This window comes from Malus domestica, chromosome 02 (genome assembly GCF_042453785.1).
Source record: "Malus domestica chromosome 02, GDT2T_hap1".
Taxonomy (NCBI): domain Eukaryota; kingdom Viridiplantae; phylum Streptophyta; class Magnoliopsida; order Rosales; family Rosaceae; genus Malus; species Malus domestica.
The window spans coordinates 5,852,187-5,878,017 of NC_091662.1; the positions used below are offsets into that span (position 1 = coordinate 5,852,187).

At 35.7% G+C, this 25,831-nt stretch overlaps 1 protein-coding gene across 1 annotated transcript; it reads right to left on the bottom strand.

Moving 5' to 3' along the window:
* Window positions 1-1,902: 1,902 nt before the first annotated feature.
* Window positions 1,903-12,829, bottom strand: LOC103436356 (putative cyclic nucleotide-gated ion channel 13). The gene is made up of 8 exons (XM_029088499.2): window positions 12,721-12,829; window positions 12,536-12,613; window positions 10,451-10,919; window positions 4,464-4,652; window positions 3,326-3,651; window positions 3,004-3,121; window positions 2,722-2,838; window positions 1,903-2,625 (listed from the first exon to the last, which is right to left on the bottom strand). Exons 2-8 carry the CDS (start codon window positions 12,559-12,561, stop codon window positions 2,149-2,151), a joined length of 1,722 nt encoding a protein of 573 aa, XP_028944332.1. The 5' UTR covers window positions 12,562-12,613; window positions 12,721-12,829; the 3' UTR covers window positions 1,903-2,148.
* Between the last annotated feature and the right edge of the window lie 13,002 nt (window positions 12,830-25,831).

The following is a 25,831-nucleotide window of genomic DNA, read 5'->3' on the forward strand; positions in this document are numbered from 1 at the left end:
GGTTTTTTTTCGGTTCGGTTTTGGTTTTTTGTTTTTTTTTTTTTTCAAAAAATGAAAAACATTGAAATTTAAAATTTTAACATATCAAACACAATCATAACATAAGCATTCTAACTAGAATCAAAGACAATGCAAATAAACATTTAAAAATCATCAATCAAGTCTTCCAAAGTCCAAACTAACAACCTCACAACACAAAAATCGTACAAATGACTTATAAAAGTTAAATTGTATGATGTTGTTCAAAGATCAAGGTTGTTTGCTTGTAACTGGATGTTGACAACTTGATTAGTAAAAAAGTAATGCGTGGGTGGATTTATTTAGTGTGTGTTGAATTCTTTTCCATCACAAATTACCCAAGTAATCTACATGAAATAAATGTTTATGGATTCTGTTACATGTTATATGAGAGTAGATTTGGAAAAGAAAGCTGGGGCAGAAGTAGACAGTGCTATGGAGATGGATGTAGGTACTTCAGGAGGAGGTTTGGTTCTAGAACCTTATATGGGGGATAAATAATAGGTTAGGGTTTAGAGTTTTTATAGGCCTTTTTTTTTAATATTTTGAGATTAAAGTTTGGCAACACATTGGGTTTAGCATATTTTAACTTACAAATTGGGTTTAGAAACTAATACCCAAAACAAATAATTAAATAAAAAATTAATTTAATTAATTCAGTTCAGTTCGGTTTGGTTCGGTTTCTAGATCACCAAAACCGAACCGAACCAAAATTCGGTTTTTTCAATTCGGTTCGATTTTTTCGGTTTCGATTTGGTTTGGTTTTCGACTTTTTCGGTTTTCGATTTTTTGAACCCACCCCTACTGAAGAGGGTTTTGGTGGGCTAGGGTTTTAGCATATTGGGCTCCTGCCCTTTATGATAATAATTGCTACTTTTTCAGCCTAAAAAGAATATATGATGCTTCAGTCCAATGGGCTTGTCTATTTTTTTTTTCTGACAAACAATAACGTTAGTTGGTTAGATAGTTAGTTGTAGGTAGAAGGATGGTCGATGGAGATCAAACTCGCACTATGGTGCATATGCATGTTTTTATTTGTTTATTAGCAACTCAAAAACAATCATCATGCAATCCTTGGGGTAACCATGCATGCATGTGATTGTTTTGGATTTCCAATTATAACCCTATGGGCTGGTTTGAGGTTGTGATGTTTCTAAAAAAACAAGACTTACTAAAAAACAACTTATTAAAAACTAGGGACATCAAATGTTTTTAAAATACTGTTGTCATTGATAGTAGAAAAACATAGAAAAGCAGAAGCAGAGTCTACTATGCTTCTTAAAAAAGTATTTTTTTTAAAGCTTGCAAGTGAATAGTTCTCATTTAATGAAATTTTCAAATGGCAAATACACATTTGCATATGTTATAAAACTATAACCTTTGCCCCTACATTTATTATATTACATTCAATACCATATCTTTTTTAGTCATTTAATATAATTACAGCAGTTTTATATAAAAAATTTACCAAATACTTAGACACTGATTTTTTTTTTTTTGTGAAATACACTTTTACGAAAAAAGTTTACCAAACTCTCAACAACTTTATTTTACAGTTATTTATTCTCACAGCACAGCAAAAACAATTAAAAAAAACACAACAATACCAAACTAATCCTAAAAATTTCGACAAGGTTAGGGATGTCATTTTATTACCTGTTAAATTATTCTCCCGCAGGTACGTACCACTCCTTTGGGGAGGATTTATGAATGGGTATATTTGAGTACGCTAGTTATCGCTTGCATGGTGGCGCTCTTCAAGTGGTTAGAAAAACAACATAGTTATTGTAATACCAGCACCACTATTCATATATTATGCTACAAATATCAATAGACATAAAATGGTAAAACACCATTTCCAACCCTCCATGTCCAATTTGAAGATGATCCATAATTTGAGCTTTTAATTCAGAATATCGTTCTCATGCATGTCAAAGATTATACAATTTCCATAACACAAGCCAAAGACACACCACCGCATTGAAGGGAAACCGATTCAGGCCGAGTAAAGCAACATAAAGAGGAACCAAACCAATACCAACTAAAAATACACACACAAAACAAAAGCAATACCAACTCAAAACACACACAACAAAGAAATGCTCCAATTTACTCTTACTAATCTACTAATTATTTGTCCCAGCCAGTTGATCTCTTAGCTTTTTTTGCGTGGTGGGCGCGCCAGACTACTTGTATGGAAGAAGCCGCAAAATACTCCACCTGAGAGTGAGGAAGCTCCCTTTTAAAGTGCCACCAAACTTCAGCGATTATAGACTTCAAGTGGTTTGCCGTGATTGAAAATGCTTCAACTTTTGATTGGGACACAATGGTTGTAGTGCAGATAGGCAACTCAGGAAATGAGGCAACTTTGAATGCCCAAATTAAAAGTTCTTCTCCATAAAAATCATTTTTCTCAAGGCATTTGCAAACCCTTGTTTTACCTTTACTAGTTGTGTAGGTCAAAGCAGTGCCTTGCCGGATGAACAGCATCTTCCTCAACGGTTCACCCTCTCGAATAATAGACATATCCCTAGTATAAATCTCCAACTTTAGATACTCAGATATTGCTTTCAACCCTTTTTCATTTGTACTTCCAAGAATTGGAACCTACACACCAGTGTATAATTAGATACAATTAATTACGCATGATGAATATTATCTTTAGTGATTCCACGTTACATTAAAAAATTTCTCGTTGCATACTTTGTTTAGTGAACTCATGCGGAGAGGGCACGTGGTTCTTGTTTGTTTTATTAAGACTGAATATGTCATTTTCATCTTCTGTCTCAATCTGCTCTGCTCGGCTATTTTTTCCAATCCCTGCATGTTTAATAATCTATAAAGCAATTTCATGACGAGTTTATTAAATCCAGAAATAACGTAAGTTCATGAATACACAAAAAAATTTGCATGAAGGAGCTTTAAGTCTTAAGCTTAATTAATGACAAAAATTTTGATTGAAGAAGCACTGATCACCGCACCAACCTGATTCACCCTCGAATTGAGATATACTAAAAATAGTGCCAAGCCACTTATAGAGATCATAACTGAAAATATGATTTCGGGCAGGAAGAAACTAGTCTGAAGGTTTGAACCAAAAGAACTGCAAAAAAAAAAAGAAACGGAGAGCAATATATTTATTGATGACATTCTTTCAGAAAACATGACAGAAATTTTTATGGAATTTATCTACAAAGACGAAGTTGATGAGAGGGTAATGATAAAAAAGACACTGATGAGTTTACAAAATAAATATGCATATTAATTTCTAGGTGATCGAACATGAAAAAGTCGTAAAAATGCAAACCTCAGGTTTCGGAGACCCCACCAAAAACAGTGAAAGATCTTTCTTGGATAATCTCTTGACGATGCCAAATTAGATTGGAGAGCAGCCTGATATATACCATAATCAAAAGCGAACGATGACGTAGTCTTTTGAAGCTCTACCGAGCATTGTACACGTGGGGTAGTGACATTGATTTTCTTCAAATTGTTTTTCTGAGAAGAACGACCACAATAAAAGTAAGAGTAAAATCTGTCAATGTCACATATTGTTTCATGTTTACAGACGTACGCCCGCCAGCATTCTAGCTCTCGAATCACAGCAAAAATGTACCACATGGATCCATAAAGCTGAAGGGCAAACAAGACAAAGAGTTAATAGTCAATGTTTTATAAGAATATTGAAAAAAGATAAAAGATAATGAAAAGCATCACCCCCCTCAAAAGAGATGGCCCTTAAAGAAGTAAACATGCTCTTACTCCAATTTAGTATTCCCCTATGTTTTGTTTATTCAAAATCATACGAGAAATTTTACCCTAATACATATAAGAGTCCTTAAGAACTAACAAGTTAATATGTTTTTTTTTTTGGAAAATTTGTTAATACGGTACTAATTACTTGTTTAAGTCTTATTACACAGCATCATCTCATTATCCAACTGACTTATTTTTAAGTCAATTGAAAGATCAAGCTTGAAAAAGTTATCCAAATCGAACATTATTTCGCTATATTTGCATTGTTATTGTGAAATTTTTCCTTCTTTGGATGTTGATTTAAAAAAATGTTGGTAAAGATTATGAGATGACGACATTGTGGAGTGACCTAAACGAGTGGTTAGTGTTGTATTAACTTACTAATTAACCAGTTAATGTTTGAGCATTGCTATACCTAATGCTAGAGAATAGAGTCTCACATAAAGACTTAACAAGATAATTTATAGTTTATATGTGGAAGGTTCAATGCTAATAGTCGGATGCCTGGAAAACCCCCTCACCTAGTGATATGTGGTTACCTTGAGAACAATATTAGTAAATATGTTGGTGGAGGACCATGCTAGTTTAAAAAAAATTATCATATACACTCATATATCTCAACAATAAGTTTACGTGAAAATTTAGATTTTTCTCCCAAAAAATGGGGAATAAGATTAATTTGAACTTACATGAGAAGCAGTGGTGAATGGAAGCAAGTCTAATAGAACAGAAAGCAATCTTCTTATTCCAGTCTCTACGTTAGCACGCCGATTAAGCCATTCGTAGAGGTTATAAGCCCTCAGTGTATATTGGACTGGAATTAGTAAAATAATCATTGTAGCATCAGTGGGTGTATACTTTAGACTGATCAATATTACCTGGAGACATTTCAACCAACAGTTAATTTGAGTTATAAGTTATAACCAATGTTATTAAATCATTGATTTACATACTAATCTATCTAATGTGCGTCGAATTTTTAAGCAGGGCATTTGTTGACTCTAAAAATTACAAAACTTACGTGGTGTGCAGGCTGAGTAACTATTGAGCTAATTATGTCATTCTTGGGAATGCAGGTGTGCCAACTTGCGACTAAGCTCAATCGGATGAATAGAATAGATAAGGTGGTGGTGGTATCTATTCTGCTACTAACTCCTAAACATAAGTGACTATTGCCGAGGAATGAACACTTCTCGGCCTAGGGTTCTAGAACCTTAAGACAAGTTTACGTAATTCACTGCGAAGTTCAAGATCTTATGCACCAGGTTCGGCGACTTCAACTATATTCGTAAGAATATAAGCGCACCAATTCAGTATTAGGATGTACAGGCATAAATACCCAAAGGAAATAAGTGTCTATATGGTAAACATGGTTCTGCCGCCTAAATGCCAAACTATGAAGTGCACGTGGGAGTAATCGATCATAAAACACCTCATTATGCAGGTGAGCTAATGAAGTGACGTCTAAGGTGAAAGAATTGAAAACTCTTTTTTAGCCGAGACTTGGATAAATAACCAACGAACCAGAAACAGTGTTGTTAATCCAAACTGAAGATACTCCTATATCGCCTGATTTTACGGCTCCAATGTTGTTTACTTATCTAAACTAAAGATGTCGCAGGTTGTCAACACAATACTTTTTTGTCATCCAAACTAAAGATGTGTTGACTAGAAAGCTAGGATAATTAGTGTTTTTCTCAAGGTTGTGAGAAAGGTTTCGCACAAAGAGTTGTTTGTTGAGTTGAAGGGTTTTTTTTTTTTGTTTTTTTGTTGCATGGTGTCTTGCATTTATGGTGATGAATTATGTTATGGCCAAGTCTATTGAATGGTATAATTCTAATAATATTTCAATTCCTTGGCATATTCTCTGAATATACTCGAAATTATTCTCAATCTCGTCATCAAGTATTGCATCTTCGATTAGGACTCTGAATCTAGATTAATTATACGATTGATTTAACCTTTATCCAGAATTCAATCATGATCCTCATTATTTCTCTCATCCACCAACTTAAAATATGGGCTGAGTGCGTGCAAAATTGGGTCCAACTAGTCCGCATAACGACCTACCAATTAAAATGGGTGGCCATTAAAATTGCACTTTTTTTTCTTTTGCAGACAACTACTTGTTGCCCCTATTATTTTCTTAAGTATCATCCTAAACAACCAAATAGTTCAGAAAATAAAAGTTATTATTTTACTAGCAAACGAAAATGAAAGTGGCTTAACCATAATAAGAAGGAGATTAACAATGCTTTATTCCGAGCCGAGATCATTAAATCCATTGTTGTTAATCTGATTTTTTGTTCGAGGCCGAGTAAATAATCATCTCTAAACATTCTTGATTCTCGGCAGCCAAATGCGTTGAGTTATTATGCCCGTAGCCACCGCGAGCATAGTCACTATGCCAATTTTGGCTTTTAACTTGAACAATTTAGCTGAATGAGATTCCTTCAAATCGGCCTTATCTCCAATAACCATATCGACAGACATAGTTTTTGCGTATATGGATGTGTTTTAGCCTGGTTTTTTATTGGAAAATTCCTCGAAGAATCCATCATTTGGATCAGTTTTTATAGTTGGCTCAGAGATTCCAATTTTTGCTTCCTAAGCTAACCAGATTTTCCATCTCATACGAAAGAATAGGTAGGCAAACTTCTTTCTCGGCCTAAGTGACAATCTTCTTATGCTAAGGTTTACGTCGAAGCTAAAAATTGCCCCAAGCTTTTTGATCCATTTACGCTTCAAATGGAATTGATTTGTATTCAAGAATGTAAAGGAAGTCTTTCTCATCTAGCCACATACTAAATAAGGTTCTGTCCTCTTTTACCCGTTGCTCTCGTACAGTACTTTAAGCTTTCATTTTTAACATGTGGGTGAAGGATTTTCGCATCTTTTCATGAGCATCAAGAATTATTTTTGCTTCCCATGCTTTTTTATTTCCCTCACACTTTTAAATGTGTTTCTCTAGTTGATCTTAGATGTCATCCATTGGACTAAACTGAACCGAATTGGAATCTTAATATATCATATGAACATCGTAGGTTTAGCACTCAAAGTCCCATCAGGTGTGCCAAAATGTTGACCCTAAAACTTACAAAGAGTACGCAAGCTAAGTAACTATTGAGCTAAGTAAGTCATTCTTGTGAACGCAGGCGTGCCAACTAGCGACCAAGCTTAGTCAGGCGAGTAAAATAGATGAAGTGGTGGTGGTGTCCAAAGAAGAAAATATCGGTAATATCGGAAATATAGGTAGTCCGAAAACACGGAAATATCGATGGAAATATCGGGATAATATCGATATCGATAAAAATTACATGGAAACCACGGAAATTGTAAGAAAAACTTGGAAATTTTTATTGAAACTTTGCAGGATGTTTATTTAGTCAATTATCTATTAGTTTATCACAAAAAATTGGAAGGAAATGCATTACATGATGGATTTAACTGATTTAAGTTGATTATACAGCGAGCTGGCAAACACTGTGAGTGAAGAAAATATGTAGTAATTAATTAAAAAAAAATTAAACACACCATAATCATTTATATATAATGATTTACTACAACTTTCGAGTAAAACTCATATTTTAGTTTTTAAATCTACCCTAATTCTGAATTACTGCCGCACCCATCATTTCTCTACTACCTTTCTTCCTTCTTCACGTGGGATGTACCTCCCTCATTTTCTATTAATTCTTTCCTTTCCACACACACACACACACACACACACACACACCCCATTCCCTCATTTTCTATTATTTCTTTCCTTTCCACACACATACACACGCACAGACACACCCCACCCCCTCATTTTCTATTATTTCTTTCCTTTCCACACACATACACACTCACAGACACACCCCACTCCCTCATTTTCTATTATTTATTTCTTTCCTTTTCTTTCCTCCACACACAGACACACCCCATTCCCTCATCTCTCGATCCATCTCTCAGATCCTCCTCGTCCGCGTCTCCCTTTGCTCCTCCCTCGCCTTCCTCGTCGTCGAGCCCATCACCATGTCTCGTGACCTCTACCTTTCCTCCGTCATCCCCATCGACGCGATCCTCATCGTCCGCGTCTCCCTCTGCTCCTCCCTCGCCTTCCTCCTCGTCGAGCCCGTCAATATGTCCCGCGACCTCTACCTCTCATCCGTCGTCCCCATCGGCGCGATCCTCCTCGTCCGCGTCTGCCTCTGCTCCTCCCTCACCTTCCTCCTCGTCGAGCCGTCGCCGTCTACTCCATCGGCGTCGCCTTCAAGCAATGTCGCAATAATATCGCGATATTATCGCTAATATCGCGATATTATCGATATTATTTTGATATTTTGACGAAAACCTATTGGATATGTGTAGAAATATCGGACTTCCAAAAAAACGATAATATCGGCGATATTTCGCCGATATTATCGATTTTTTATACCATGGTGGTGTCAAATGCACTGCTGACTTCTGCACCTGAGTGACTATGGTCAAGGAACGAACACCTATCGACCTAAGGTTCTAGAACCTAAATACAATGTTGCTTAATTCACTACCAATTTCAGGATCTTTTGCAAGAAGTTCGGCAACTTCAACTATATTCGTAAGTATACATATGCGCCAAATTGATATTAGGCTGCATGGGCAAAGATACTCAAATGAAATGAGTGTCTACAATGCCAAATTATGAGGTGCACATGGGAGTAACTTATCATAAAACACCTCACTTCGCCAGGGAGCTAATGAAGTTGCCTTTTTAGGCGAAATTGAAACTCTTCGCCAACCAAGACTTGGATAGATAACCAATCAACCAGAAGCAGTGTTGTTAATCCAACCTGAAAATACTTTCAAATCAAATGATTATGCGGCTTCAATGATGTTCAGTTATACAAACTGAAGATGTCACTGGTTGTCAACACAATAGTGTTTACTTATCCAAACTGAAGATGGGTTGACAAGATGGTTAGGATAATTAGTGTTTTTTCTCAAGGTTGTGAGAAAGTTGCATACAACGAGGCTTTTCGAGTAGAGTGTTTTGAGTTTTTTATTGAGTTGAAAGGGTTTTTTTGTTGCACGGTATCTTTCATTTATACTGATGTATTCCGTGATGGCCAAGTCTACCGAATGGTATAATTTTGATAATATTCCAATTCCTCGACATATATTTTGACTATACAGGGAATTATTCTCAGTTGAAACTTTACCGTAGCCAAATTTTGCTGCATTCAACTAGGATGCTGAACCTAGATTTATTATGCGACTAATTCCACCTTTATCTAGAAACCAATCCTGATCCTTAATGCTTCTCTCATTCAACCCCTTAGAATATATAGGCTGAATGCATGCAAAATCGAGTCCAAACAATGTCAAAATAATAAGGAAAACTAATGAAAATGGCTTGAAAACTTTGTGTTTTAGTGATGAGGACAAAATAAAAAGTAAAGTGAATAGTACCAGGATTGACTTTTTAGTGTAAAATGTGGTTTTTCGTTAAAGTGAATAATACCGTAAGATTTTCGTTAAAGTTCTCAAATAATTAATTGTATGAGGGGTTTGAGTCAAGTCTTAAACCCACAGAGGAAACCCAGCCTAACTACCATGAGTAGGTAGAAAAATGAAAAATTTGATAGGAATGTACGTCAAGAATATATAGCATCATGGTTTATCATAGGGTCATTAGTGTGTTGATGCAGAACAAGAATTACGTTATTTTACATACAATAAAATTAAAAGGAGGAAGCAACGTTTAATGAAGAAAAATGATTAGAGAAATGGTAAATCAAGCGTTAGTAGATTACCTGGTGCTTTCATATCCCAAAAGTGGATGTTTTGGGCTTTTCAGGCTGTTCGAATTAATACAACCTTCATTTGGCTTGTCAGTTTTGAGCCCAAAATTCAGGCGAATAATGTTATTTACCATATTTAATTTGGATTTTATTATTTTAAGTACAATTTTGATATTTCTTGTTTGTTTATTTCCAATTTTATCTAGATTCCTAGGGTTAAAACCATTATGACGAGGGGTTGTAAAAGCTTATTCGAAAGACAAGTTCGAGCAAGCTGCAGTGAATAGTATTTTTTTTGGGTTTTCAGTGTCCTACCTATGATACTTTTCCAGAAAAAGAACGACGAGACAAATACAATTTGCCGCTTTGTTGTGGTATATGATGGATTTTGACATTTTAAAAACTTTTGAAGGGTTGAAAACAAGGGTGTTTTCGGAACTTTTGTAATCTTTTAGTTTTAATTTCTTTTGCAAATACTATATAAACAACTTTAAGGTTCTATTTTCATCATCTTATCATATTATCAATAAAAATTCAAGTGCTTTTCTCAATTCTCTGGTGTACTAGAAGCCTATTTAAGGGTGACCGTTGGTGATCTCTTTTATTTGTAACTTTCGATGTATCACATTATAAATAGGTCATCTTGGCCTTAGGTTTTGTAATCAATTCAACTTTAGAGTTTTCTCTATTTTTTGGGAGAGACTCTGGATTATTGATAGGCTTCAGCTTATTTGCTAGTGAATTCTAGCGTGGGGAGTGCTTTCGATTGCCCTTGACATATATCCCTCTACATCATGTGCAATCAATATGTATACATGTCAAATAAAATCTAGGTATCATCCATGCATGCAGATAAATGTAAAAAATTTAATTACTTGCTAGAGATCACCTTCTCTTAATTAAGGTCTTACCTGTATAACGGGAAGAGCCAGCCAAATGCGAAGTAGTATGGCTAATGAGAATTTAACTGATCTCTTGTGCTTGAAAATACGATGATCGTCAGTAGTTTTTGTCGAGGAGACCCCTGCAGAAGACTTCGCCCTAAGTTTGGTTTTGGAGCGAAATATCATCACAGAAACAACAATGTCCATTCCATAAAAGAGATCCCCGATTGTTCGTAAAGAAAAAAATATCCACGTCAACGATTGGTCCCAAATGAAGCAATTGTTTTCCTTGACGATGACCACAATATAGCATACCAAGGGATCAATGAAGAGAGAAAATGCGGATGCTAATATAAAGATAATATCCCTGTTTGGAAAGAATGGTTGGTGACGTGGCGGCTCAGTTGGCGGCAATTCTGCAGTAGTTCTACTTTTGTGTCCTCTGTCTTCCTTGGAAGCTTCCCCCTCATCTGAAGTATTCCGATGACCTTGATCACTATACAAGACACGGTAAATATATTATAAATAATATCATTCAACATTTTCCCCATCAAATATTTCAAATTGAGTTCAAAGGAATTGACAACAATATATTTTAAGAAACGTTGAAATTTGATGGTGATAATGAAATTGTCAAATGGTTTATGATTGAATTGATTTTTTTTTTACAAGAATTGTCAATAAATAGAGACTTAATAAATTGACGGTTTCAAATTGTTGAAGTTTCTATTTGGTGTACGTGGGTCAAACAACTAATCCTTTTTTTTTTTTTTGGAAAAAATGAAAATTCATTCCCTTAAATGATCTGTATATGAGCCATGAGTGCAGACAAGTGTTGAAAATTTTCCAATATATGAAATGCGACCGGTTGAGAGTCAATACCTAGCGAAGGAAATTGATAGGTTCTTACATAGTTAGACAAGATTAGCATTCTCAATAACATCCTTTTGCAAGTATATGATTTTTATGAATAACTTATAGCGTGTAAAACCTATAAGTACATGAAAAATATTTTAAAACCCTACTTTTTGCACTGAACTGGCTTATTACTTCATTTTCTCTATTTTCATTTTTAACGGGAAAATGACTTTTGGGAAGAGAAGAAAGCTAATGTGTTGAAGTTACTTACGTGATATTTCTAAAATTTTCTAATGAGTCAGGGGCGTTTTGATATAGACCCCTCATTTTTTTAATGAAACGATAGCGTTAGTAAGGTAAATGTTAGATTAGTCACCGACAGAGTTTGAACCCACGCCGTCATGCAAGGATACAACATCTTTCCACCACTGTGGTAAAGGGCATTTTTAAATGTTATAAACTAAACATCTATTCTTTTTGAAAATTTGATTAAATATTTTTCCTACAATTTTGGTGTTTAATTGCATTTCATTTTATTTTATTAGAAGGATATTCATATTATTTCTTTACTGCATTCCCCTTTTTTCCTCCTATTTTTATGCATCTCTTATTATGATGATTTCATTTTTTTTAATTTTTTATTAAAATATTTATTTTAGTAAATTTAAATAGAATGTAAAAAAGTCGTTGTTAGGTACGTTTGGTTATATCGGTACGTTTGGTTATTTTTGGTACATTTGACTTCTTAGTACACTTGAATTTTTGGTACATTTAAATTTTTGGGTACATTTAGTTTTTGGTACACTTGAATTTTTTGTACATTTGAATTTTGAGGAAGTTTGTTTTCAAACCATAAGTTTTAGTACTTTTTTTTACTAATAATGAGGAACTACTTTAATAGTTGAATAAATTATTTTTTTTATAGAAAGAGTCATTAAAATGTAGGAGTTTAAATTACTTTAATTAATTGTTTTTTTTATAGAAAGAGTCATTAAATCGTAGGAGTTTAAAGGGGGGAAATTAATTGTAGGCAATTAGTTACAAAGTGAAGTGAAGGTGCCTTTAAGCTAATTATATGTAACTGAAAAAATAGAAAAATGTGATGTGGCAATTGGTCAAAGCCTCTTAATCAAATCTTAGAAAAGAACCAATGTTTAATCTAAAAAGTATTGAAAAAATGCTGGGATTCTAATTTCTCCTAAACAAAAAGAAAGAAAACAAGAAATGATCTTAAAGTTACAGAAACAAACGAACCTTATGGTTATAATGGAGACCTCCATAACTCAAGTTCATATGTTACAATATCCTCTGCTCACGAGATTTAGGAGCCACCTAGCTTGTTAAAATAATATCAATGATTAGTAGTCAAATATGCATGTGCATTGCAAACTAAAAGTTTGATTCACAAGTAGAGAGAGAGGTACTGGAGCCCTACTAACCTGAGACTCGAGTACTGAAGCTCACACCTATAGAAGAGAGAGAGAGAGAGAGAGAGAGAGAGAGAGAGAGAGAGAGTTCAATTCCAATTCAAATCCGAATTCAATTCCAAATATATATTGTAAAACAACGTGTCGAGTGTTCTATAATTATTCTCTCGCTCTCGTTCTCTTTGTTTTTCAGTCGTCAATAATAATTTATTCTCATCTTTGGGAAAACTATGAAATACTTTGCTTCCATTGTGGTTATCCAATTTCCCCTTTATCAGGGAATCAAATTATTTCTTAAGGCCACGTTAGGTTTCTAAGTTTCAAAAGACATTGAGCTCAAGTACGTAGTAAAAAATAGATCACATAAAATTAGATAGGCGAAATTAGAAAAGCATTAAGCTTATTTAATGCTAATGCAGGGATCTTCTAATCTTTCCTATTTAATTTTTTGTGAGCAATTTCTGGTTAACTTGTCCTCAATTCTCTAGGGATAGGAAATTCTTTGGCGGCTAAATAGCCAAAATGGTCCATGAAATTTGCATAACTCATCACTTTGATCCCTAACATTTCAAATCGATAAGAGTGGTCTCTGAGATTGTCCACCATCCATCAATTTGGTCATTCAGTTAAAAACTCCGTTAAGTGTTCCGGAGCTCTTGGCCGGAAGGTTGGGCAATTTTCAAAACTTTGTAACTCAATCGTTTCTTAACCAAATTCGACCCATAATATATCAAAATGAAGATAGGAAAGTGTAGAATAAGATTATACCTATTTGGAAGCCCAATGGATGCCGGAGATGGCTTGAAAATAGCCTCAAAGTTGACTGGTCCGAGGGAAAACTAGAAAACTCGCTGAAAACTGGGTAAACTTTAAACGTTCATAACTTCTTCAATACTCAACGAAATCAAGTGATTCAAAACCAAAAATCATACTTTTCGACGAGACGAAAAGAATGGTTAGATGGCCAAATCGCCGTGGTTTGGCCGAAAAATGGCTCGAAAGTGGCTAACTCGAGACCAAGACAGCCACTTTCAAGCCGTTTTCCGGTCAAACTACGACGATTTAGCCATTGAAAAAGGTACTATTCTCTTTTTCTCGTTGAGAAGTATGATTTTTGTTTTTGAATCACTTGATTTCATTGCGTATTGAAGAAGTTATGAACGTTTAAAGTTTACCCAGTTTCTGGCGAGTTTTCTAGTTTTCTTCGGACTAATCAACTTTGAGGCTATTTTCCGGCTATCTCCGGTAGCCATTGGGCTTCCAAATAGGTATAATCTTATTCTACACTTTCCTATCTTCATTTTGTTATATTATGAGTCGAATTGAGTTAAGAAACGATTGAGTTATGAAACTTTGAAAATTATTCAAACTTTCGGTCAAGAGCTCCGGGACACTTAAACAAAGTTTTTAACGGAATGACCAAAATGATGGATGGTGGACAATCTCAGCGACCACTTTTATCGATTTGAAATGTTAGAAATCAAAATGATGAGTTATGCAACCTCATGGATCATTTTGACTAATTAGCCTTCTTTGGCAACGCATAGCCTAAAAGCACATTCCTCTTTGTACGGACGACGTAGTGATAAGAAGAGGAGTCTACCATTCATATCTTTAATAACCATGCATGTGTTTGCATTCTGATCAAAGCAAAAAACTGACAAGACTTGCCATTTGTGTCTTTAAATTATTCCTCTTAATATTTACATTTCGTACGTGAAGTTTGTACATTACAAGGGAAAGAAATCATCTCCGGGCAAAAAACTGACAAGACATGCCATTTGTGTCTTTAAATTATTCCTCTTAATATTTACATTTCGTACGTGAAGTTTGTACATTACAAGGAAATAAATCATCTCCGGATCTCTCCCATCAAAGTTATTAAGTTCACTTATCCGGACTTTTAAAATTTGATCCAACGGCTACAAACAGGAGGCTCCTTAAAAACTTATAATAATTTTAGCCATTAAATTAAATTTCAAGGATACAGATGAGTGGACTTGGTGACTTTGGTAGGAGAGATCCAAAGAGGATCGTTTTCCCGTTACAAGAGCTTTTGTGAAAGGATAATGATTGTGGGCTCTTTGTACGGACGAGGTAGTGATACGAATTAGGTCCTCCATTCATATCTTTAACCCCATGCTTTCTGATTAAAGCAAAAAACTGGTAAGTTACTTGTTACTTGCATCTTTAAATTGTTCCTCTTAATATTACATTTTCGTACGTACCTTAAGTTTTTACATTCAAGAGGTTTAGTGGAAGGATACTAGTGTTCCCTCATGGGGAAACCTACTTGTTTTCCTTCACTTATAATTTTTCTATTTTCACCGTACGAACATCATAAACAAAACCGTTCTTTCTCTTTATCATCATGTAAATATCACATATAAAAATAAAATTCAATTTAGAGATCTTTTAATCATTCATTTGGATCAAACAAATGGTTGATTCACCATAAGGATGTACTTGCTATATATTCCATGTTCCAAAAAGGTCTTGAGTGTTCTCCGAATTATTCTTTCTTCTCTCTTTTTCAGTAGTCTGTTATAATTTCTTGTCATGTTTAACAAAACGATGAAACAATAATTTGCTTTCACGATGGTTAGATAAACTCCTGCTTTATCTAAGGAATCAATTATGTTAGTGAAACCATCTACTTAAAAATATATCTTATAAATTATATGTCATGATTGTTGATGATTAAATGATTACTTAAGTGTTGATTAATCTTATTTTCCATTGATGACACATCACATAACTTACAAAATATAGTCTAAAAAATTGGTCTACCCAACATTACGTTACTTATTTAGTTGGTAAATATCAAACTTGAGAACGTAGATGGCAGTACTTGAGTTGGCTAACTTGAAAAGATCTCACATAAGTGGGATGACAAATAACATTTTTTTTCAAAAGTAATGCTATTCAGACGAACGTAATCGACTTATTTATTACTTACACTTTTTTGACGCACTCTTAAAGTCATTTGCTTTGTATTGGAGTTGAATTGCTGCCGTTTATATTAGCATTTGATCGACATTGGGGTAATTTGGAGCTCTTGGTTTATGTTAAAAATACAAAAACATTATAAAAAAAATAAAAAAAAAGTCTTAGCTGAAATTCACATTACAATCTTTGTCCAAACCAGCCCTAATGTATCTCGCACAATATGAAAGCTGTAAAAAGAAATGGCTAAATAGCCAAAATCGTCTCTGTATGAAGATTATGAAAGCTTCAATGCAATGTGTTCCTGAGAACTTTACACAGACTGTATACGAAGAGAAAGAGAGAGAGAGAGAGAGAGAGAAAGAGAGTAAGAGAGATATTTTGATTTCTTGATTGTCAAGTTATGGTTACAATTGTTGTTATATAATCTTCCTTTTACTTAGCTGCTAATCTTCCATCTCCTTATCCTAACTATATTCTAACAACTTATAACAGCTCAGCCCTTTTAATCTATTGACAAGTGTCACTTGACTTAACCCTTGGTCTTCTCTTCACTTGTATCTTCACCTGGATCCTTATATCCCCCCTCAATTAAATGCTGAATAGAACTGAGCATGAGATTGCCACAGTGCTGGTGAAACAAATGAGCTGACAATCCTTTTGTAAGTATATCAGCTGATTGGTCCGCAGAGGAGACATGTTGAATCTGAAGATCTCCTCGAATGACCCTTTCCCGTACAAAATGATAATCGATCTCTATGTGTTTTGACCTGGCATGAAACACTGGATTAGTGGAAAGTGCAATCGCTGAGATGTTATCACAATAGATCAGTGGAGGATTTGAAAGAGAAATATGTAAATCACAAAACAAATGTCGAATCCAAGCCAATTCTGCAGCTGTAATGGCTAAGGCACAATACTCAACCTCTGTGGAAGACCTGGAAACGGTGTGATGTTTCTTGGATGACCAAGAAATTGGATTTGAACCAAGAAATATAACAAATCCTGAAGTAGACCGACGATCATTGGGATCCCCAGCCCAATCTGCATCACTATAGGACTATAAATAGAGTGATCCTGGCGTGAACTGAATACCAAGGCTTGATGAACCTTTGAGATATCGTATGATTCGTTTAACCGCAATTACATGAGACTCCATAAGGTTGTGCATAAACTGACATGCTTGATTCACCGAGAAAGCAATATCGGGTCTAGTAAATGTGAGATATTGAAGGGCACCAACTATGCTTCTGTATTGCTCAGGGTTATGGTATGGTTTGCCATCATCCTTAAGTAACCGATGATACGGTAAACAAGGTGTAGCACAAGGTTTATAATCTTGCAAGTCAACCTTTGCAACTAACTCATTGATATACTTTGTTTGAGAAACAAATAACCCTTCTGAGGTATAACTAATCTGTAACCCCAAGAAATAATTCAGTTGGCCCAAGTCCTTCATATCAAATTCCTCTGTGAGACCCTTAATCACAGATGAAATAAGTTCAGAGCTACTGCCAGTAAGTATCACATCATCAACATAGAGCAACAAGACTACATTACATTTGGATGAATGTTGAACAAACAATTAGGGATCAGCATGAGAAGCTTTGAATCCTAAGCCAGGTAAAAAGCTTGTAAACCTGTCATTCCAGGCTCTAGGAGCTTGTTTAAGCCCGTATAGAGATTTTTGTAACTTACACACATAATGATGAGGATGATCTGCACTTTGAAACCCTGGAGGTTGTTCCATATATACCTCCTCTTGAAGAATGCCATGCAAAAAGGCATTTTTTAAATCCATTTGTCTGAGAGGCCAATTGAACTGTGCAGCTAAAGCAAGAATCAGTCTTATAGTAGTAGGCTTCACCACAGGGCTAAAGGTTTCACCGTAGTCAATCCTTTCTGCCTGATTGTATCCTTTTGCAACAAGTCGTGCCTTATATCGAGCAATACACCCATTGGCATCCCTTTTAATCCGATATACCCATTTACAACCAACTAGGTTCTTATCAGGTGGCAAAGGAACCAGGGACCAAGTTTTCTGAGTATGCAAAGCACTAATTTCTTCTTTCATAGCTGCTTGCCATTCTGAAACATGTGAAGCTGCCTTGAAGGATTTTGGTTCTGTGATGGAGTCCGGAGAAGAGCTTAAAGAAGCAGAGAGAGCCTTCCTCTTGAAGATACCATTTTTAGATCGTGTTTGCATAGGGTGAACATTCATAGGCACATGTAACACAACTTGCAGATTTTCATGTTGAAAATCAGGATCCACAGGAATGGGATGCTGTGTAAGAGAGGCAGGGTTATCATTGAATAACTGTGGAGATGAAGAAATAACATCGAAAGGACTAGATGCAAGTGTATCCAAGGACTCTGAGGCTCTGGATGCAGTCAAGGATTCTGAAGCACTAGATGAATGCAAGTTCAAGGAATCTGAGGTTGTAGATGAGGATGAATGTGTATGAGATGCAGGGAACACAACTTGATTTCATAAGGATATAGATGCTGGTGAAATGTTGTGAGAAGACATATTTAAATTTGTAAGTGATGACACTGGGGAAGAAGACAATGATGGTGCATAAGGATATGGAAAACAAGTTTCATCAAATAGAACATGCCTAGAGATGTATGTTCTTTGAGTGACCATGTCTAGACAAATGAACCCTTTATAGCGATTTGCATATCCCAGAAAGACACAGATTTTAGTTTATGGTTGCAGTTTGGAATGATTATATGGTTTAAGTAAGGGAAAACATGCACACCCAAAAACTTTTAAATGACTAATATCTGGAGTTTTATGAAATAACAATTGATATGGAGATTTCATTTGTAACACAACTGAGGGCATTCTGTTAATCAGGTATGTTGCTGTAGCACATGCATGAAACTAGAACTTAGATGGTAAATGGGCAGTTTGAAGTAAGGTAATGGTAGTCTCTACAATATGCCTATGTTTTCTTTCGGCCAAACCATTTTGTTCTGGGGTGTAGGGGCAAGATCTTTGATGTAACATGCCTTGATGTGATAAAAAATGTTGAAACTTTGTGCTAACATACTCACCCCCACCATCACTTTGGAAAATTTTTGGTTTTGCAGAGAATTGAGTACATAGATAAGCATAAAATTGCACAATGTTGTAAAAACCTCTGATTTATTATTTAAAGGGAAAATCCATGTGTATCTTGTACATTCATCTATGAAGGTTACATAGTACCTAAATCCTTCATGAGATAATAAGGGGGCAGGTCCCCATACATCACTGTGTAACACCTCTAGAGGTTGTACAGATTTAGCAACAGGGAAATGGAATTGTAGCTTTGTAAATTTTCCTTCTAAGTAAGGTGTACAAATGGAATGACATGGATCAAGTGATGTAGGGATCTTATTCTGATGTAGAATTGCAGAGGTAATGACATTTGATGGATGCCCTAGTCTCTTATGCCATAAATGTGTGTTGACAGGTTTAGCTAGACAGAATGTATGCTTATGAGGTAATGCAGATGACAGCTTCTCTGGGATGTTGAAAGGAATGGGATAATAGCCCTCTCTACACAGCCCCTTGAGTATTATTGTTCATGTGGATTTGTCCTCAACCCAAAAAATGGTATCATCACAAATAAATGGACACCTATTATCCTTGCACAACTGATAAATGGATAATAAGTGTTATGAAATTTATGGAACATGGAGAACATTCTTCAATGAAAGTGTGGTATTAAAAACAGGTAACCGTGATGTGCCAATATGAGAAATAGGCACACCTGTACCGCTTGCTGTGGTTATAGTATATGTGCCCTAATATGGAGTAGCAAGTCCCAGATTGGCTAACTCAGAGGTCATATGAGTAGTGGCTCCAGTATCAGCAAGCCAGAACTGCTGCTCAGGTGCAGAAGATTGAGGATGAGCATGCATGGCAGTGAGATTTGGTGGAGGAGGTTTGCCTTGGTATGCAAAATTGCCTCAATGATAGCACTGCAGGGCAGAATGACCAAATTTCCAGCAAATTTGACATTGAGTGGGGACACTAGAGTTTGATGTGTGTCTTTGAAAACAGTTAGCAGCAACATGTCCCTTCTTGTTACAAATTTGACAGATAGGAACCTCGGAGGGATGCTCTGCACATGTGGATTGATAAGGTATTTGAGCACCAATGATTCCAGGACTACCATTTGGGGAAGAATTATAAGATCGAGGACCATAGTTAAAAACTCTGCCACGTCCCTTGCCACAAAAATTATTCCCTTTGTGACCCCCATAGTGATGAGAACCCTGATAGGAATTGGGAAATCCTGGAGCATTTGTCATGCCACCATGATTGGAAAACTATTGGCTAGAGACTGCAGAAGTAGAACCAACTTCATGAGAAAGTGATGACTCTTGATCAAAAACTAATGTTTTCCCTTTGTTTAACTGTGTACTAGCAACCATTGCAGCCTCAAATGGCAAAGAGGATGAAGAGTCAAAGTACTGACCAATGGTAGCTTCTTCTGCAATCAGTTATGACCTGAAATCTTTAAGAGAAATACCATTTTCTCTGCCCTTTATAACACACCGAAAAGTGTTGAACTCTGCAGGAAGTCCCTTCAGCGCTAGAATTATTATATCATCATCATCAAATATGACTTATGCAGCTGCAAGATGATCCCGGGCATCTTTGATCTTTTGCAGATAACCAGAAACAGATTCAGACCCATTCTTGATATTTTGAAGCTTAGTTTTCATCTGAAAAATCGTGGCTTTTGTCACTGCAGAAAAACATTCATTAAGATTTACCCACATCTCATGAGAACTCTGACTTCCAATTGCACAGGACATTGCCGTAGTAGATAACGTTGCAATCATCAGTTGCATAAGGGCATGATCGTGCATTTTCCAAATCAAGTACTCATCTTTTTTAACTCCTTCAACATCAGAAGCAGCATCAAATCTTGAAGGACACTTTCTTGAACCATCAACAAACCCCATTATATCGTGACTCTCTAAGAGTAGTTTGATTTGAAAACTCCATGTGAGATAATTGGAGTCATCAAGCTTCACTGTAACCGAAGTGGAGACCGTGGAAACAAGACTTGTGATAGGGGATTGAACAATCTTCAATTGATCAGCAGTCACCATTGTTGAAATTTTCTCATACGCTTTTTATCAAACACGTAGAGGGCGGACAAAGAAGAGCAGATTCTTGAGGGTCGTGGAGATAGGAGAAATCCCAAATTTGCAGAAACACACAGTAGCTTTACAATATAGAGGATTAGAAGAAGAAATGAATGCTTTTAATCGAAGGTGCGGAAGCGCCAGATCTCGTTCTCGGCGATGATACCATATGAAGATTATGAAAGCTTCAATGCAATGTGTTCTTGAGAACTTTACACAGACTGTATACGAAGAAAAAGATAGAGAGTAAGAGAGATATTTTGATTTCTTGATTGTCAAGTTATGGTTACAATTGTTGTTATATAATCTTCCTTTTACTTAGCTGCTAATCTTCCATCTCCTTATCCCAACTATATTCTAACAACTTATAACAGCTCAGCCCTTTAATCTATTGACAAGTGTCACTTGACTTGACCCTTGATCTTCTCTTCACTTGTATCTTCACTTGGATCCTTATACTCTGAGATTTGCATAACTCATCACTTTGGTCCCTAACATTTCAAATCGATAAAAGTGGTCCCTGAGATTGTCCACCATCCATCATTTTGGTCATTTCGTTAAAAACTCCGTTAAGTGTCTCGGAGCTCTTGGCCGGAAATTTGAACAATTTTCAAAGCTTCGTAACTCAATCGTTTCTTAACAAAATTTGACCCATAATATATCAAAATAAAGATAGTAAAGTGTAGAATAAGATTATACCTATTTGGAAGCCCAATGGCTGCCCGAGATAGCCGGAAAATAGCCTCAAAGTTAACTGGTCCGAAGGAAAGCTGGAAAACTCATCGGAAACTGGGTAAACTTTAAACGTTCATAACTTCTTCAATACTCAATGAAATCAAGTGATTCAAAAATAAAAATCATACTTCTCGATGAGACGAAGAGAATGATACCTTTTTAGATGGCTAAACCGCCTTGTTTTGGCCAGAAAATGGCTCGAAACTGGCTAACTTGAAACCAAGACAGCCACTTTCGAGTCGTTTTTCGGCCAAAAAAAAAATATTTAGCCATTGAAAAATGTACCTTCTCTTCATCTCCTCGAGAAGTATGATTTTCGTTTTTGAATCACTTGATTTCGTTGAGTATTGAAGAAGTTATGAACGTTTAAAGTTTACCCAGTTTCTGGCGAGTTTTCCAGTTTTCCTTCGGACCAGTCAACTTTGAGGCTATTTTCTGGATATCTCCAGCCGCCATTGGGCTTCCAAATACGTATAATCTTATTCTACACTTTTCTATCTTCATTTTGATATATTATGGGTCGAATTTGGTTAAGAAACAGTTAAGTTACAAAACTTTGAAAATTTTCCAAACTTCCGGCCAAAAGCTCCGGACACTTAACGGAGTTTTTAACCGAATGACCAAAATGATGGATGGTGGACAATCTCAGGGACCACTTTTATCGATTTGAAATGTTAGGGACCAAAGTGATGAGTTATGCAAATCTCAGGGACTATTTTGGCTATTTAGCCAAAAGAAATTCACTTTTAGCGGTGATCAATTGGAAACCTATAACTCTCTTGGAAAGACCGAAACTTTAATTATCTAGGTTTCTTTTCAGTTATATAAGTCCTATTATGGTGCGTTTACTAATCCATAATCAAATTGAGATGAATTCAATTGAGGAGGAATTTGATTGAGGAGGAATTGAAATGAGTTGGAATTAGAATTAGAGTTATGTTGAAGATGTTTACTAAACTGTCTAGAATAAGATTAAGAATGATGTAGATTCCATAATAGCTGTTTGCTAATTTACCTGAATCAGAATAAAAAACAATTTGATTACTAAAATACCCTTGTATATAAACAAAATTTTAATTTTATTCAATTATTTTGTATATATAAAACTAATACAATTATTTACCATAAAAAATTATGAAATGTTTATTAATTAAACTACTCAAACTTATGTGCCTCACACCGCATACTATTTACCATAAAAGAAAATCAATATAAATTGTTCTCCAGCAAAACGAAGAACACGACAGGGCTATGGGCTTTTGCTTCATAGATCCTGCGATTTCTGTGATTTCATCACGAATCTTTGCTTCCTTTTCAATATTTTAGGTCTTCTCTCTCAAATTCCATGCGGAATTTGCATCTCATTCATCTTCTCTGGTACGGCCTGAAGTTTTTGCTTCAAATTCATTTTCGTCAAATCCTAACTCTGCTTCAATATACATTGGCAACATGGTTCAAATCAAATTGAAGCGCCATAATTACCTATCGTAGAAGTCTTGCCAGTCGGAGTCTGGTCCGACGACAATCTTAGTATGTGATGGCGATGGCGTTAGGGAAGTTTTGCTGGTCCAAGATCAGAAATGGAGGGACATAAGCAGGTTGAAGGGAGGAGAAGATAAGGGTGTTTTGGGTTGAAAAACACGATTTCAGATGAAGGCTTTGTCTCGGAATCCAAATACTAGCTATTGTTCGATAGTCTGATTCCGGGAATATCAGGAATTGGATTGCTAATTTTGAGTGGACCCAATATAAATTTTTATTCCCAAATGGATAGTAAACACTGGAATCCTTTCAATTAGGAATAATTCCCTTTCACTTCATTCCAACCCCGGTTGGTAAACACTCCCTTAGAGTAGTACTATTAGGGCGTTGTTTGGTACAGACTAGGGGTGGAAAAAATTCCCAAAAATCCCAAACCGAAAAATCTCAATCCCGAATCAATCCCGAAATTTCGGTACGGGATTTTGGATTGGCTTCTCGATATTTCAGGAATCCTATACCGAACCAAAAATATATATTATTAATTATATATATATATATATATTTACATATATATTATATATATTATTCTTTTATAATTGATGCTAGTAGTTTCTAATTCATGATCTGCAACCTGGAATGCCCTACACCTTGCATATTTTTCATGTTTTGTTTGATATTCATTTGGATTTTATTATTGCTAATGTCATGGCTGATGATTTCAGAAGGCTTGATTCTTTTGTCTCTCAACAGATTGCCGAAAGGGTTTAATTAATTTGAATTTTGACTTTGATAAAAGCAGTCAGACATGCCAGTGTTCGATTAAATGGTAGTGTGAATGTAATGACATTCCTAGTTCATGAATGTGTTCTTGAATTATATATTTGAAGAATAATTCATAATTTCATATTTTAATTTGAGATTCCCGATTTGTCCCGAAATCTCGAAAATCTTTCGGGATTCCCGAAAATTTGGTTTGGGATTGGTCTTCAAATTCCCATTCCGAAAATTTCGATTTGGGATTCGGGATACTAGTTTTGATTCGGTATCCCATATCGAATCACCCCTAGTACAGACAATTGAATTGGAATTGGAATAAATAAGTCATTGTTTTTAAGGAGTGTTGAAAGAATAAATGAAAAAATTGTGACCAATTGAATTGGGGTTACAATCTCTCTCAAATTTAATCCTCTTATTCGATCTTCGTAAGATGTTGATTTGTGATTGTGTTGTTGATCCAAGGGCCTTCGAGGCTTGATCTTGGATGAACGATTGGAAGTTTCTTCAAGGGCTTTCGGGGCTTGATCTTGAAGGTTGATGAAAGTTTCTTTAAGGACCTCATTGTTTTAAGCTTTGTAGGTGAAGTTTTGGTGTTGAAGCTTTATAGGTGAAGCTTTGAGGTTGAAGCTTTATTGGGTACCATGAATTGATTTTGCTTCACACTATCTTGATCAAGAGTGTGTGAAGCTTTTGTAAGTGAAACTTTTGTGTTGAAGCTTTGTAGGTGAAGCTTTGTAGGTGAAGATTTTGTGGGTGAAGCTTTTGTAGGTGAAGCTTTTGTGGGTGAAGCTTTGGAGTTGAAGCTTTGTAGGTGAAGCTTTTGTGTTAAAGCTTTGTAGGTGAAGCTTTTGAGTTGAAGCTTTGTAGGTAAAGCTTTTGAGTTGAAGCTTTGTAGGTGAAACTTTGGAGTTGAAGCTTTTGTTGGGTACCATGAATTGATTTTGCTTCACATTATCTTGATCAATATAGTGTGAAGCTTTTGAGAATTTGTAGTTGTCCTCCATTGATGAAGCTTTGTTAAATTTCCCAATTTACTTTTTTTTTTTTTGGGAAAACTAGAAATTTGTCGAATTTCCCAATTTCCTTTTTTTTTTTTTGAAAAAAATTAGAAATTTGAAAATGTGAGAGAGACATCATATACAAATTTTGCTTCCACATTATTAAGCAAGAGATTGTGATGCAAACCACACCTTGTAGTAGTCGAAGGTTTGGATGAACCATGTAAATTGAATTTGCTTCGAACAGTCTTGATCAAAAGTGTGTGAAGCTTTTTACGAGTTATAGTTGCCCTTCATTGATGAAGCTTTTGTTGGCACCATAAATTAGTTTTGCTTCACACTGTCTTGATCAAGAGTGTGTGAAGCTTTTGAGAATTGTGGTTGAGCTCCTTTGATAAGGCTTTTGTTGGCACCATAAATTGGTTTTGCTTCACACTATCTTGATAAAGAGTGTGTGAAGCTTTTGAGAATTGTGGTTGCCCTCCATTGATGAAACTCTTGTTGGCACCATAAATTGGTTTTGCTTCACACTGTTTTGATCAAGAGTGTGTGAAGCTTTTGAGAATTGTGGTCGCCCTCCATTGATGAAGCTCTTGTTGGCACCATAAATTGGTTTTGCTTCACACTGTCTTGATCAAGAGTGTGTGAAGCTTTTTGAGAATTGTGGTTGCCCTCAATTGATGAAGCTCTTGTTGGCACCATAAACTGGTTTTGCTTCACACTGTCTTGATCAAGAATGTGTGAAGCTTTTGAGAATTGTGGTCGCCCTCCATTGATGAAGCTCTTGTTGGCACCATAAATTGGTTTTGCTTCACACTGTCTTGATCAAGAGTGTGTGAAGTTTTTGAGAATTGTGGTTGAACTTCTTTGATGAAACTCTTGTTGGCACCATAAATTGGTTTTGCTTCACACTATCTTGATCAAGAGTGTGTGAAGCTTTTGAGAATTGTGGTTTCCCTACATTGATGAAGCTCTTGGTGGCACCATAAATTGGTTTTGCTTCACACTGTCTTGATCAAGAGTGTGTGAAGCTT